Source organism: Ursus americanus, chromosome 10 (genome assembly GCF_024610735.1).
Source record: "Ursus americanus isolate L20-20 chromosome 10, mUrsAme1.1.p, whole genome shotgun sequence".
Classification (NCBI taxonomy): domain Eukaryota; kingdom Metazoa; phylum Chordata; class Mammalia; order Carnivora; family Ursidae; genus Ursus; species Ursus americanus.
Window position 1 is genome coordinate 14,628,681 of NC_142136.1, and position 14,577 is coordinate 14,643,257.

The following is a 14,577-nucleotide window of genomic DNA, read 5'->3' on the forward strand; positions in this document are numbered from 1 at the left end:
CTCGCTGTGTCTCTCTCTGTCAAATAAATAACATCTTTAAAAAAATAATAAAAAATAATAAAATAATAAACTTTAGGGGTGCCTGGGTGGCTCAGTTGGTTAAGCATCCGACTCTTGATTTAGGCAAAGGTCATGATCTCAAGGTTGTGAGATCGAGCCCTGCAACAGGGTCTGCACTGGGCATGGACCCTGCTTAAGATTCTCTCTCTCCCTCTCTCTCTGCCACTACCCACCACCCACCCACACACACTCTCAAAAAAAAAAAAAAAAAGAAGAAGAAGAAGAAGGAGGAGGAGGAGGAGGAGGAGGAGGGAGCTGTATTTTCTCTACCCATCCTTCTCCCCTAAATAATTTCTCTCTGGGCTCCTATCTCAGGGAATAGCATGGACATGTAACCAATATGAACAATCTAGAAACCTGGGCATCACACCTAATTCTTCCTTCTCTCTTGCCCCATTCATTTTCTCTCTCTGGATCCAACCTCCTAAATGTCTACCTGTTTCTCTCAATCCCCACCTACTCTAGCCTGATCTTTGGTCTCCATAAAGTCACACTTGGATTACTTACTGCACCAACTTCATTATCAGACTGTCTGCATCCACTCATGTCTTCTTCTAACCCATTCTCCAGAGTAGCCTGGATTTTACAGAAGGAAACCTTGATTCCCAGCATAAACCCTCCATGGCTATAAAAACCAAAAAAAAACCAAAAAACCCCACTCCTGGGCCTACATATGTCCTCTTTCCAGATCGCTGCTCCCCTGTCCAGTTTTCTGGGCTCCTGCTCTCATTGTACTCGAGGCACTGTTTTCTTAAGTGACAAGGATGCTCACCTTCTGCCAGGATGGCCCTCCCAGCCACTGTGCTAACAGATTCATTCATCCTCTTAACATTCATATTTCCAGGACATCCCATCCTTTAAGAAAGCCCTTCTTGACCAGAACCCCCAAATCCCAGTTAAGTCAGGGGACCACTTTGTCTGTTCCTGTTAGGCTCAATTGCAACACTTTATAGTCATATGGTATCATATTTGCCTGATTACTTCTTACCCCAGTATAATCTTTCCAAAGGCAGAGACTAGTTTTCTTCATCAGCAACTCTAACGCCTATCACCCTGCCTTGCAAATAATATGCACCCAGTGCTCGCTGAACTAACAAGTGACCACACGCACTGGTGGCAGCAGGAGTCAGTGACAGCTCAAAGACAAACTAAACCATGTAAGACACTGTTTAGGATTAGGAGAGCTGGTATGGACCTGAGGTGCTGCTTATACAGGAGACCCTCCAGCAGCAGAGTAACCTGCACACATAACACAGAACAAGATTCTCACTGTAGCCCAAAAAGAAATTAAGTATATTCAAACTTCTGTTCCATTATGTAAAATGTAGCTGAGTATACTTACCTGGCTGCATATACAGCACTTTATTAGTAAGATTAAATCTTTACTATGTCTGATAGGCTGGTAAATGCTCTTAAATACCACAAAAAGCCCATTTAACTCAAAACATATAAAGCAAACAAGTTATTATATATCTATATTCACAAAGCTCTAAAAATTAAAGTATGAGAATTCTTTGATTGGTAAAGATAAAATATAGTCATAACACAAAATTGATCTTTTCAAACCAGACCCAGACATCACCTATTTAATAGTACCAAACTTTATTTTTTTAAATATTTTATTTGAGAGACAGACAGACAGAGATAGCAAAAGAGAGAGTGTGAGCAGGGAAGAAAGGGAGAAGCAGGCTCCCCACGCAGGGCTCAATCCCAGGACTCCAGGATCACGACCCAAGCCAAAGGCAGACACTCAACCGACTGAGCCACCCAGGCGCCCCTATGGTACCAAACTTTAAAGACAGGATGTCACCTATACAATTTCTTTGCTTCACAATGAGGTAAACAAGGTCCCCAGAAAGTAAGAACTTTTCAAAGTCACTTTATACTATGCCTCCAAGAGATACTAATATTCTTTGTTTCTTGCGTATCTTTCCAGAGGCTTTTATCTGTATATAAGCAAATACATGTGTTTTCTCACTTTTTTATGCAAATAGCAACAAATGTTCTGCACCGTGTGAAGCACACACACATGTTGAGTCCTGTGCCCATATTCAACCGAACAGCCCTCACAGAGTGCATCCAATTACTAATGAGAGCGGAGAGCAACAGCACGGTGCTTAAGAACACAGGTTCTGGAATCTTAACACCTACTTGCTTACTACTGGGTGTAACCTTGAGCAAGTCATGGAATTTCTATAACCTTTATTTCCTCAGCTGTAGAGTGAGACTACCAGTGTACCACACCCTAAAGGTGGAGCAGTGAGTCAGTGAAAGAATCCATACGAGCCCCACAGCACGACACCCCGGAAAGGCTGAGCGCTGTGCAAACACCGTGGCTACGTGCAAAGGCAGATCTAAAACGCAAGGTTCCTGCCTCTTGTTCCAAAACTTTTCTTCCCTCAAAATTTGTTTTATTCAACTTTAAAACAGGAGAAGAACTATAAATTTTGAAATAATTACCACTTATACCAATTTAACACACATAAAAGTTTTCTGTAATTACAAATAACATTTACACGCAATTTTTGCCTTTTAACTGACTATTTTGTACATCTAGGTCTGTAAATCAATAGCATACATAAGTAATTGTTAATGAATATTATTCTATGGTAGTGACACAATATTCTCTAATAGTTTCCAAAACAAATAGAGCTCCAATAAGTATCTGTGGGCAAAATGATTTTCTTTCATAATACTTACTGCCAGATTTTTCTGCAGAAGTTCTGTTTATACTTGCAATGTCAACTCTCTTATATGATTGGAAACATTTCCTTAAAGTCCCATCAATATTAGGCTCTGTGCTATTTATTTATTTTTGCTATATCTAATAACTAGTGGTCCTGTGAATAGTTCTAATGTTTATCTTCTCTCCATTTAGAAAGACTGGACACTGCAGACACTGGGTTCATATCTCTTCTGCTGTCCACTTGATAATATTCTTGTATCATTTGCCCAGGAGAATCTAGGTTCCAAATACTTAAAATTCAATCAACTTTATATATGTTAACTGATAAAGTTCTTCCCAATATTCTCATTTTGACCCTCTACCACCTATACATTTAGGATATTGAAATTACTGTTCAGACAAAAGATATACATGTGAGATTTTCTAATTATGAATCTGAATCTTAAGTCCAGGTATTTCTAGGTCATCTAAATTTATTCTAAATAAAACATAATTTTTTGGCTCTGTGAACAGAAAAGCATGATAATTCAGGGCACTGAACGAGAAAAACATGCAGCCAAGGATACTATATCCAGCTAGGCTGTCATTGAAAATAGAGGGAGAGATAAAAAGCTTCCAGGACAAACAGAAACTAAAAGAATTTGCAATCAACAAACCAGCCCTACAAGAAAATACTGAAAGGGGGTCCTCTAAGCAAAGAGAGAGCCTAAAAGTAACATAGACCAGAAAGGAACAGAGACGATACACAGTAATAGCCACCTTACAGGCAATATAATGGCACTAGATTCATATCTTTCAATAGTTACCCTGAATGTATATGGGCTAAATGCCCCAATCAAAAGACACAGGGTATCAGATTGGATAAAAAAATAAGACCCATCGATATGCTGTCTGCAAGAGGCTCATTTTAGACCCAAAGACACCACCAAATTTAAAGTAAGGGGGGTGGAAAACCATTTACCATGCTAATGGATACCAAAAGAAAGCTGGAGTGGCAATCCTTACATCAGACAAATTAGATTTTAAACCAAAGACTATAATAAGAGATGAGGAAGGACACTATATCATACTTAAAGGGTCTATTCAATAAGAAGCTCTAACAATTGTAAATATTTATGCCCCTTACATGGGAACTGCCAATTATACAAGCCAATTAATAACAAAATCAAAGAAACACATCGACAATAATACAATAATAGTAGGGGACTTTAACACCTGCCTTACTGAAATGGACAGATCATCTAAGCAAAAGATCAACAAGGAAATAAGGGCTTTAAATAACACATTGGACAGATGGACTTCACAGATATCCTAAAGCAACAGAATACACATTCTTCTCTAGTGCACATGGAACATTCTTCAGAATAGATCACATCCTGGGTCACAAATCAGGTCTCAACCGGTACCAAAAGACAGACCACAATGCTTTGAAACCCAAACTCAATCACAAGAGGAAAATTGGAAAGAACTCAAATACATGGAGGCTAAAGAGCATCCTACTAAAGAATGAATGGGTCGACCAGGAAATTAAAGAATTAAAAGAATTCATGGAAATAAATGAAAATGAAAACACAACTGTTCAAAATCTTTGGGATGCAGCAAAGGCGGTCCTAAAAGGAAAATATATAGCAATACAAGCCTTTCTCAAGAAACAAGAAAGGTCTCAAATACACAACTTAACCCTACACCTAAAGGAGCTGGAGAAAGAACAGCAAATAAAGCCTAAACCCAGCAGGAGAAGAGAAATAATAAAGATCAGAGCAGAAATCAATGAAATAGAAACCAAAAGAACAGCAGAACAGATCAATGAAACTAGGAGCTGGTTCTCTGAAAGAATTAATAAGATTGATAAACCCCTGACCAGACTTATCAAAAAGAAAAGAGAAAGGACCCAAATAAATAAAATCATCAATGAAAGAGGAGAGATCACAACCAACACCGAGGAAATACAAACAATTATAAGAACATATTATGAGCAACTATATGCCAACAAATTAGACAATCTGGAAGAAATGGATGCATACCTAGAGATGTAGAAACTACCAAAACTGAACCAGGAAATAACAGAAATAACCAGAAAACCTGAACAGACCCATAACCAGCAAGGAAACTGAAGCAGTAATAAAAAATCTCCCAACAAACAAGAGCCCAGGGCCAGATGGCTTCCCAGGGGAATTCTACCAAACATTTAAAGAAGAATTAATACCTATTCTGAAACTGTTCCAAAAAATAGAAATGGAAGGAAAACTTCCAAATTCATTTTATGAGGCCAGCATTACCTTAATCCCAAAACCAGACAAAGACCCCATCAAAAAGGAGAATTACAGACCAATATCCCTGATGAACATGGATGCAAAAATTCTCACCAAAATACTAGCCAATAGGATCCAACAGTACATTAAGAGGATTATTCACCACGACCAAGTAGGATTTATTCCTGGGCTGCAAGGTTGGTTCAACATCCACAAATGAACCAATGTGATACACTACATTAATAAAAGAAAGAACAAGAACCATATGATACTCTCAATAGATGCAGAAAAAGCATTTGACAAAGTATAACATCCTTTCTTGATTAAAACTCTTCAGTGTAGGGATAGAGGGTACATACCTCAGGATCATAAAAGCCATCTATGAAAAGCCCAAAGCGAATATCGTTCTCAATGGGGAAAATCTGAAAGCTTTTCCCCTAAGGTCAAGAACACAGCAGGGATGTCCACTATCACCACTGCTATTCAACATAGTACTAGAAGTTCTAGCCTCAGCACTCAGACAACAAAAAGAAATAAAAGGCATCTGAATCGGCAAAGAAGTCAAACTCTCACTCTTTGCAGATGATATGATACTTTATGTGGAAAACCCAAAAGACTCCACTCCCCAAAACTGCTAGAACTCATATAGGAACTCGGTAAAGTGGCAGGATATAAAATCGATGCACAGAAATCAGTTCCATTTCTATACACAAACAACAAAACAGAAGAAAGAGAAATTAAGGAGTCAATCTCATTTATAATTTCACCCAAAATTATAAAATACCTAGGAATAAATCTAACCAAAGAGGTAAAGAATCTGTACTCAGAAAACCATAGCATACTCATGAAAGAAACTGAAGAAGACACAAAGAAATGGAAAAACATTCCATGCTCATGGATTGGAAGAACAAATATTGTCAAAATGTCTATGCTACCTAGAGCAATCTACATATTTAATGCAATTCCTATCAAAATACCATCAGCTTTTTTCACAGAAATGGAACAAATAATCCTAAAATTTGTATGAAACCAGAAAAAACCCGAATAGCCAGAGGAATGTTGAAAAGCAAAGCTGGTGACATCACAATTCCAGACTTCAAGCTCTACTACAAAGCTGTAATCATCAAGACAGTACAGTACTGGCACAAAAACAGACACATAGATCAATGGAACAGAACAGAGAGCCCAGAAATGGACCCTCAACTCTATGGTAAACTAATGTTCGACAAAGCAGGAAAGAATGTCCGATGGAAAAAAGACAGTCTCATCAACAAATGGTGTTGGGAAAATTGGAGAGCCACATGCAGACGAATGAAACTGGACCATTTCCTTACACCACACACAAAAATAGACTCAAAATGGATGAAAGACCTAAATGTGAGACAGGAATCGATCAAAATCCTTGAAGAGAACCCGGCAGCAACCTCTTCTACCTCACCCGCAGCAACTTCTTCCTAGACACATTGCCAAAGGCAAGGGAAGCAAGGGCAAAAATGAACTACTGGGACTTCATCAAGATAAAAAGCTTTTGCACAGCAAAGGAAACAGTCAACAAAACCAAAAGACAACCGACAGAATCGGAGAAGATACTTGCATATGACATATCAGATAAAGGGCTAGTATCCAAAATCTATGAAGAACTTATCAAACTCAACACCCAAAGAACAAATAATCCAATCAAGAAATGGGCAGAAGACATGAAGAGACATTTCTCCAAAGACATCCAAATGGCCAAGAGACACATGAAAAAGTGCTCAACATCACTTGGCATCAGGGAAATACAAATCAAAACCACAATGAGATACCACCTCATACCAGCAAGAATGGCTAAATTAACAAGTCAGGAAATGACAGATGTTGGTGAGGATGTGGAGAAAATGGAACCCACCTACACTGTTGGTGGGAATGCAAGCTGGTGCAGCCACCCTGGAAAACAGTATGGAGGGTCCTCAAAAAGTTGAAAATAGAGCTACCCTATTACCCAGCAATTACACTACTGGGTATTTACCCCAAAGACACAAATGTAGTCATCCGAAGGGGCACGTGCACCCCAATGTTTATAGCAGCAATGTCCACAATAGTCAAACTACGGAAAGAGCCTAGATGTCCATCGACAGATGAATGGATAAAGATGATGTGGGGGGTGGGGTGTGTGTGTGTGTGTGTGTGTGTGTGTGTGTGTGTATACACACATATACATACAATAGAATATTATGCAGCCATCAAAAAATGAAATCTTGCCATTTGCAATGACGTGGATGGAACTAGAGAGTATTACGCTAAGCGAAATAAGTCAATCAGAAAAAGACAATTATCATATGATCTCACTGATATGTGGAATATGAGAAACAAGGCAGAGGATCACAGGGGAAGAGAGGAAAAAACGAAACACAATGAAACCAGAGAGGGAGACAAACCATAAGAGACTCTTAATGTCAGGAAACAAACAGGGTTGCTGGAGGGGAGGGGGTGTAAGGGATGGGGTGGCTGGGTGATGGACACTGGGGAGGGCATGTGCTATGGTGAGCGCTGTGAATTGTGTAAGACTGATGAATCACAGACCTGTACCCCTGAAACAAATAATATATGTTAATTAAAAAAATTTTTTTAATTAAAAACGTTTGCTTTCTGACATACCCTGTGAAGAGGAAAAGACAAGCCATGGTCTGGGCAAGCACATGTGCAGACCACACATGCGATAAAGTATTTAAAATACATAAAGAACTCCCAAAACACAATTGTAAAAAAGCAAACAATCCAACTAGAACATGCGCAAAAGACATAAACCAACTTTACACCAAAAAGGATGGGAAATAAGCACAAGAAAAGATCATTAAACATCAGGGAAATACAAATTAAAAAAAACAATGAGCTGTCACTACAAACTTCTCAGAATGGCTAAAATAAAAAAGAGTGACAAAACCACGTACTGGCAAGGATGCAGAGGAACATAAAATGGCACAACCACTCTGAAAAGCAATTTGGTGGTTCCTTCTAAAACTAAACAGACAATTATGATACAACCCAGAAATTGCACTTCTAGGCATTTATCCCAGGAAAATGAAAACTTCTGTTCACACTAAAACCTGTTTAAGAATGTTCGTAGCAAAAAAAAAAAAAAAAGAGCAAGAGAGAGAGAAAAGAAGGTTCGTAGCAGTTTTATTGATAATAGTGAAAAAGTGGAAACAACCCAAAGGTCCATCAACCGATGAATGGATAAATAAAACGTGTCATACACATACCACAGAATACTTAGCAATTAAACAAGCAAAGTGATATATGGAACAATCTGGATCAATCTTCAGGGAATTCTGAGTAAAAAGTCAACGCCAAAAGTCCATGTATGCAACATTTTTGAAATGTCAAAATTTGAGAAATGAATCACAAACTAGTGGTTGTCCAAAGTTATGGATGAGGGGCCAGAACAGTATGTGAGGGAAGTGGACGTGGTTATAAAGGGGCAACAGGAAGGATCCTTGCGGCTACAGAAGCGCTCAGTATGGTAACTGTGGTGTAAAGAAAAAGGGTATCGAGTTAAGCACACACACAGAAGTGAACACTAATACTAAAACTGAGGAAATCTGAATAGACAGGCAGATTGTATCAATATCAATATTCTGGTTGTAATTTTGTACTATATAGGTTTACAAGCCATTATCATTGGGGCAAGTGGGCATTGGGTAAAGGGTACACAGGATCCCTCTGTATTATTAATTACCACTGTATGTGAATCTACAATTTTCTCAATAAAAGTTTCAACTAAAAATAAAAAATCATTCAGTACAGCTGCACATTCTCATGAAAGAATCCGGTAATAATAGCAAGGGTGGTTTTAAGAACACACTAGCAGAAGTACGACTGTCAGAAAACAATCTAAAAGTAGAAAGTCTCATGGAAGTCCCCCTTCTTGTTTCTGAGAGGTTTTGATATCGATCCAGAAAAGAGATTAACTCAAACATATCCAGAGCTCCTGGAAAGCCTGGGTGGCTTAGTCGGTTAAGCGGCTGCCTTTGGTTCAGGTCATGATCTCAGGGTCCTGAGATCAAGACCCACATTGGACTCCCTGCTCAGCGGGGGAGCCTGCTTCTCCCTCTCCCTCTGACCCTCCTCCCTCCTTGTTCCCTCTCTCTCTGTTTCAAATAAATAAAATCTTAAAAAAAAAAAAAGACATACCCCGAGTTTCAAGAACTCACTTTTCCAAAAGGATACATCCATTGCCCAGTAAGGATTAATTTTTGCTAAAGCTTTATTCTAAATTGTGTTATTTCTGAAAGGCTACTCTAATGTGATTGGAAAAAAATTCTAAGTAACAGATTTAACCATCTGTTAAAAAGAAAGAAACCCATTCTTATGCTTTATCATTCATCCATCCATTCAACAAATTTCTCACAACACTTGCTCTGTACAAGAACTGGGCTGGCAGGGGCACCTGGGTGGCTCAGCCGTTAAGCATCTGCCTTCGGCTCAGGTCATGATCCCAGGGTCTTGGGATCGAGCCCCACATTGGGCTCCCTGCTCTGCAGGAAGCCTGCTTCCTCTCCCACTCCCCCTGCTTGTGTTCCCTCTCTCACTGTCTCTGTCAAATAAATAAATTAATAAATAAAATCTTTATTAAAAAAAAAAACTGGGCTGGGGAAAGGTGACCCTAACACCATGGCCAGGTGTTTCAGCCTGCTCTCAAACATCTTCCCAAATAGTAAGAAAAATTAGATAAACATAAAGGAACATCCAGTTTTGCTGAGACCACGAGACAGCTACTGATTAGATTTTAATACAGTTAAGTCTAATGTTTTTTGGATTGCTTTGCATATAACTGAGCATTGTGACAAAGATTATGAAAATACTAGAAATTTCAGTTTTATTTTCATAGTGGTTATCATCTCGTAACTAAGCATTTTTATAAACTACAAAACTGTAAATAATGAACAATGAGGTTTATACAGTTGACCCCTTGAACGACACAGGGTTAGGGGCACTGATGCCACCCACCCCATACAGTCAAAATCCATGTATACCTTGACTCCCCCAAAAATTAGCTACTAGTAGCCTATTGTTGATTAGAAGCCTTATCAATAACAAATAATCAATTAACATATATTTGGTATGTTATATGTACTATATACTGTATTCTTACAATAAAGTAAGCTAGAGAAAAGAACATTTTAGTAAGAAAATCATAAGGAAGAAAAAATACATTTACAGTACTTATACAGTCTACGTATCAGTGGACCCATGCAATTCAAACCCATGTTGTTCAAAGGTCAACTGCTCTTTCTAGATCACTCCAGAAACAAATCCAGATAGAATAAAAATGCAGGTCTTAAAACAAGCTTCATGAGGGCCTCAAGACATTGGCTGTCTCTCCAAATCATTTCTCAATTACATGTAATCTGTACCATCCCCCAACAAATCCAAAACACTTTACACACTGTAAAATAGCCATATGGGTAATTATAAAATTCCCTTTTAAGAATGTCTCATTATTCCTTCCAAATCAAATGAAGGGTTTCCCAAGGACTTTTAGAATAATTCAGCTGACATCTCTAGATTCTCATGGAAAACAAAGGAAAACATGTGAGCTATATAGACTGAATTAAAGTTATATATTCTTTCCACATATTTTACCTTCCAACTATTAAAGTGATTCTCTCTTGTCAGACACTATGTATTAATTCAGAAACTGTGATTTTTATATAAACAAATCAAATGATTTTCCCTTTTAGCTATAAAGTTATTACTTAAATGTCTTACTACAAAAAAGTCCAATATATTCACTCTTCTTCATAAAGATGTTCAATATCTTCATAAAGTCAAATACAAATTGAACTTACCACTTTTTTAAAATCATCTTCTGCTTCATCAAGTTTTCCTTGTTTGAGTAATAAGTGACCTCTCTGTAATCTTGCCTAGAAAAAAGAAAAGGTATTCTGAGTACCATGCATTTCCAAATTTAAACACAAAGAATAAAACCAAATACACTAATGAAGCATTAATATTTATTTTTCCAATGTCCATTTGACTTGGCACTCTTGAGAACAATCCCTGGAACCACTGAATGTGTATTACTTTTATTAAAGTATGCTTCCTTAAAAATGCTTTTTGTGCTATAGCCCCTAAAATTGAAAATATGTGTCCATACAAAATCTTGTACATGTAATGCTCATAGCAATAGCTAAAAACCCAAACTCCCACCAACTAATAAGTCAATAAGCAAATGTGATTTATGCATACAGTGGAACCCACCATAAAAAGGAATGAAGTGTTGACACAAACTACAACATGGATGGACCTTGAAAACAATATCCGTAGTGAAAAAAGTCAGACACAAAAGGCTACCTACTGTATGATTTCATTTATATGAAATACCCAAATACACAAATTCATACAAACAGAAAGATATGTGGTTGCCAGAAGCCAGGACATAAATGGGGAGGGGCTGCTGATGGGTACTAGATTTCTTCAGGGGTGACAAAAGCGTTCTGGAACTAGACAGTGGTGATGCTTGCACAACCTTGTGAATATACTAAAACACCACTGAATTATACAATTTAAAAAAGGATGAATTTGATGGTATGTGAATTATATCTCAATTTTTTTTTCCATCGAAATAACTTTTTGTCCCTACAAAAAACGTTGTATAATTCGGGACTTTACCAAAGTTCTAGACATTATTTTGTTTTTATTAATTCTCAGTGGAAATATTCACTCTACTATAACCGAATAACAGCACCTCTTCCCTTTCCACATGCATCATTCCCCAACCCCCTCCATTTGATATTCTTCTTCTTCTCATGTGCATAATCCCATCTCTTCCAAGAATACCAACTCTCTGATGACCAATGTGACCATAAGACAGAAACCACACTGGTAGTCCACTAAAACTTATATATCACTTTTACAATACATAAAAATGTCCCTAATCCTCTGTTAAGTGCATCAACACACATAAAAAGCAAGATGAAAGCCACTTCAACTACCTAATAGCTACTGTAATACTAGGACAATGAACTACTTAACCTTTGTGAAAGGTTGTGCTTAGCTAGGTAAAGTAACAGATTAAAGAAAAAAATCTGACATTTGGGAATTCTATCCTAAAATAATATTTCAAACCAAACATTCATATCTAATCAGTTATCCCTAGTCCTTTTTGGAATATGGCAAGATACAAACAATAAACGAGTTACCAAATTAATTTTGAAACCATCTAACGTATTCTATTATTTGAAGCCATTACACTGACCTGCCAATCATCAGGATATCCCATTAGTCTGTAAGTTCCTCCATTTCTGAAGCTTCTGTGTTGGTTGCAGGGGAGGATCAGCCTAATTCACGATTGTGACCTCACTCCAAACCACTGCTTAACTGACCTATCTCCTTGTCTTTCTTCTTCCTGCTACAGCCTTAATTGGAACTATTGTCAGTCACCTGACAGCCTTTTAATTCAACAGTTTCTTGATCAACTGGTTACTCAGCCTTACATCTTGTCCTACACTCCACCCTCCAGAGTTCTTTCTAAACCACTGCCAAGCTTCTAAAAATCAGGGGCTCCACCCACTGTTCCTCTTTCACACAGACCTTTGATTCCAAAAACTTTGGATTTTTTTTGTTGCCCAGTCCACTACACCACAGCGGCTTTCTCCGTCCTCCAGCAACGCCTAGCAGGCCAGTCCTCACCTTAAAAAACAAATTACCTCTCCCAAATTCCCCTAAGTTCTCCTTTAAAGAAAGTTTAGATGCACTTACTGCAGTGAAATCCATCTTCAATTCAATCACTTTAGTTAAATCAGGAAGGGCTGCTTTTGATTTGCCCATAGCTAAAAAGACAGTAGCTCTCCGATAGTACGCAATATAGTTATCTGGGTCTCCATCTGAAAATTAAAATAATAAATATTAGCTCTTGGTAATTTATTCAAAACCTAAATAACGTGAACAGTACTAGAGTTCGCAATTCCTAAGAAAGGTATTAAGAAGGGGCACCTACGTGGCTCTGTCAGTTAAGCATCTAACTCCTGGTTTCGGCTCAGGTCATGATCTCAGGGTCATGGGACTGAGCCCCATATAGGGCTCTGCGCTCAGCACGGAGTCTGCTTGAGATTCTCTCCCTTCTCCCTCCAGCCCCTCCTCCCACTTGCCCTTTCTCTTGCACCTGCTTGAGCGCACTCTGGCTCTCTCTAAAATAAATAAATAAATAAAATTTTTTGAAAAGAAAGAAAGGCATTAAGAAAAGAAATTCTTCATCAATAATGTGTTGATGTTGACTAGCAAGATCACTGCAGATAAAGCCAGAACAGGACTGGGACGCCTGGGTGACTCAGTCAGTTAAGCATCTGCCTTCAGCTCAGTTCATGATCCCAGGGTCCTGGGATCGAGTCCTGCATCGGGCTCCCTGCTCAGCGGGGAGTCTGCTTCTCCCTCTGGCTGCAGCTCCCCCTGCTTGTGCTCTGTATCTCCCTCTCTTTGACAAATAAATAAAATCTTAAAAAAAAAAAAAAAAAAGCCAGAACACTTCTGGCAAAACAGGGTCTCTGAGCCAAATCCAACCCACAGACTTCAAATCAAGAATATCTTTTATATTTTTAAAGAGTTGCCAAAAAATAAAAAAAATAAAAAAAAAAAACCATGTACACAGAGACTGTATGGCTACAAAGCTTAAATATTCACTATCTGAAAAAAAAATTCATTATCTGGCTATTTAAAGAAAAAGTCTGCCAACCTCTGAGTTAAAATATTAACTATATTCAACTCATAACTTTTGTAGGTATGCAATTCAGTCTTTGTTGAAATTTCCTTAAGTAAAATACTGATTGAGAATATGACTATGCCTTATTCATAGGACTTTAGAAAATTATAGATTTCCAGTTAAACTGACATATTAAATGTGCAATCTCTGCTCCCTCACAAATTCCAACTAAAATGTCACTGAAGAAATAAAGGTACAAATCTTAGGACAAAGGAGGAGAATGGAAATGACAGTAGGACTAATTAAGTTAACAATATTTGAAAGAAGGAAAACAGATGGATGCGTTAGGTTTTGAGCTAATTCCACCATGCTTAGTGCCTACAATTAGAAGCAAACCTCGTGCTGCCAAACAGTCCTTCTAGAAAGCAATTTTGAAACATATATTCTTGACCAAATCCAGCCATGTGTGTTAAAGAAATAAACATTTATTTATGCACACAGACTTTCCATCATTATAAGATTTACAACTAAAATGCTCTGCAAGTTCTACCCCTGAAGGTCTTATCAATTGAAAAACAAGACAAATGGGCATCTGTATGGCAAGATAGTATATAAGGACTCAAAATCATGGTTTTGAGCAGTTGTTAATGGCATTAAACTACTTAAAGTACTGCTGGACAAAGGTGGAGCAGGAGACTGTAGGCTATACAACCATGTATGAAAGAAGATACACAAATGGCCAAAAGCACACGAAAAGATGCTTACCATCACTAATCATTACGGAAATGCAAATCAAAACCACACTGAGATACCACTTCACATCTATTAGGATGGCTATTATAAAAAGAAAGGAAGAAAGAGGGAAGGAGAGAAACTCAGAGAGAGAGAAATGGGGAACA

General features: G+C 38.0%; 1 protein-coding gene across 1 annotated transcript in view; it reads right to left on the reverse strand.

Moving 5' to 3' along the window:
- The window catches only part of DNAJC3 (DnaJ heat shock protein family (Hsp40) member C3), a 74,342-nt gene that overhangs the window by 35,371 nt on the left and 24,394 nt on the right, over nucleotides 1–14,577 (reverse strand). The window contains exons 3-4 of the mRNA XM_045811091.2: nucleotides 12,742–12,866; nucleotides 10,830–10,904 (exon numbers count right to left, since the gene is read on the reverse strand). Of these exons, the coding sequence (XP_045667047.1) occupies nucleotides 10,830–10,904; nucleotides 12,742–12,866 (200 nt within the window). The remainder of the gene's footprint in view (nucleotides 1–10,829; nucleotides 10,905–12,741; nucleotides 12,867–14,577) is intronic.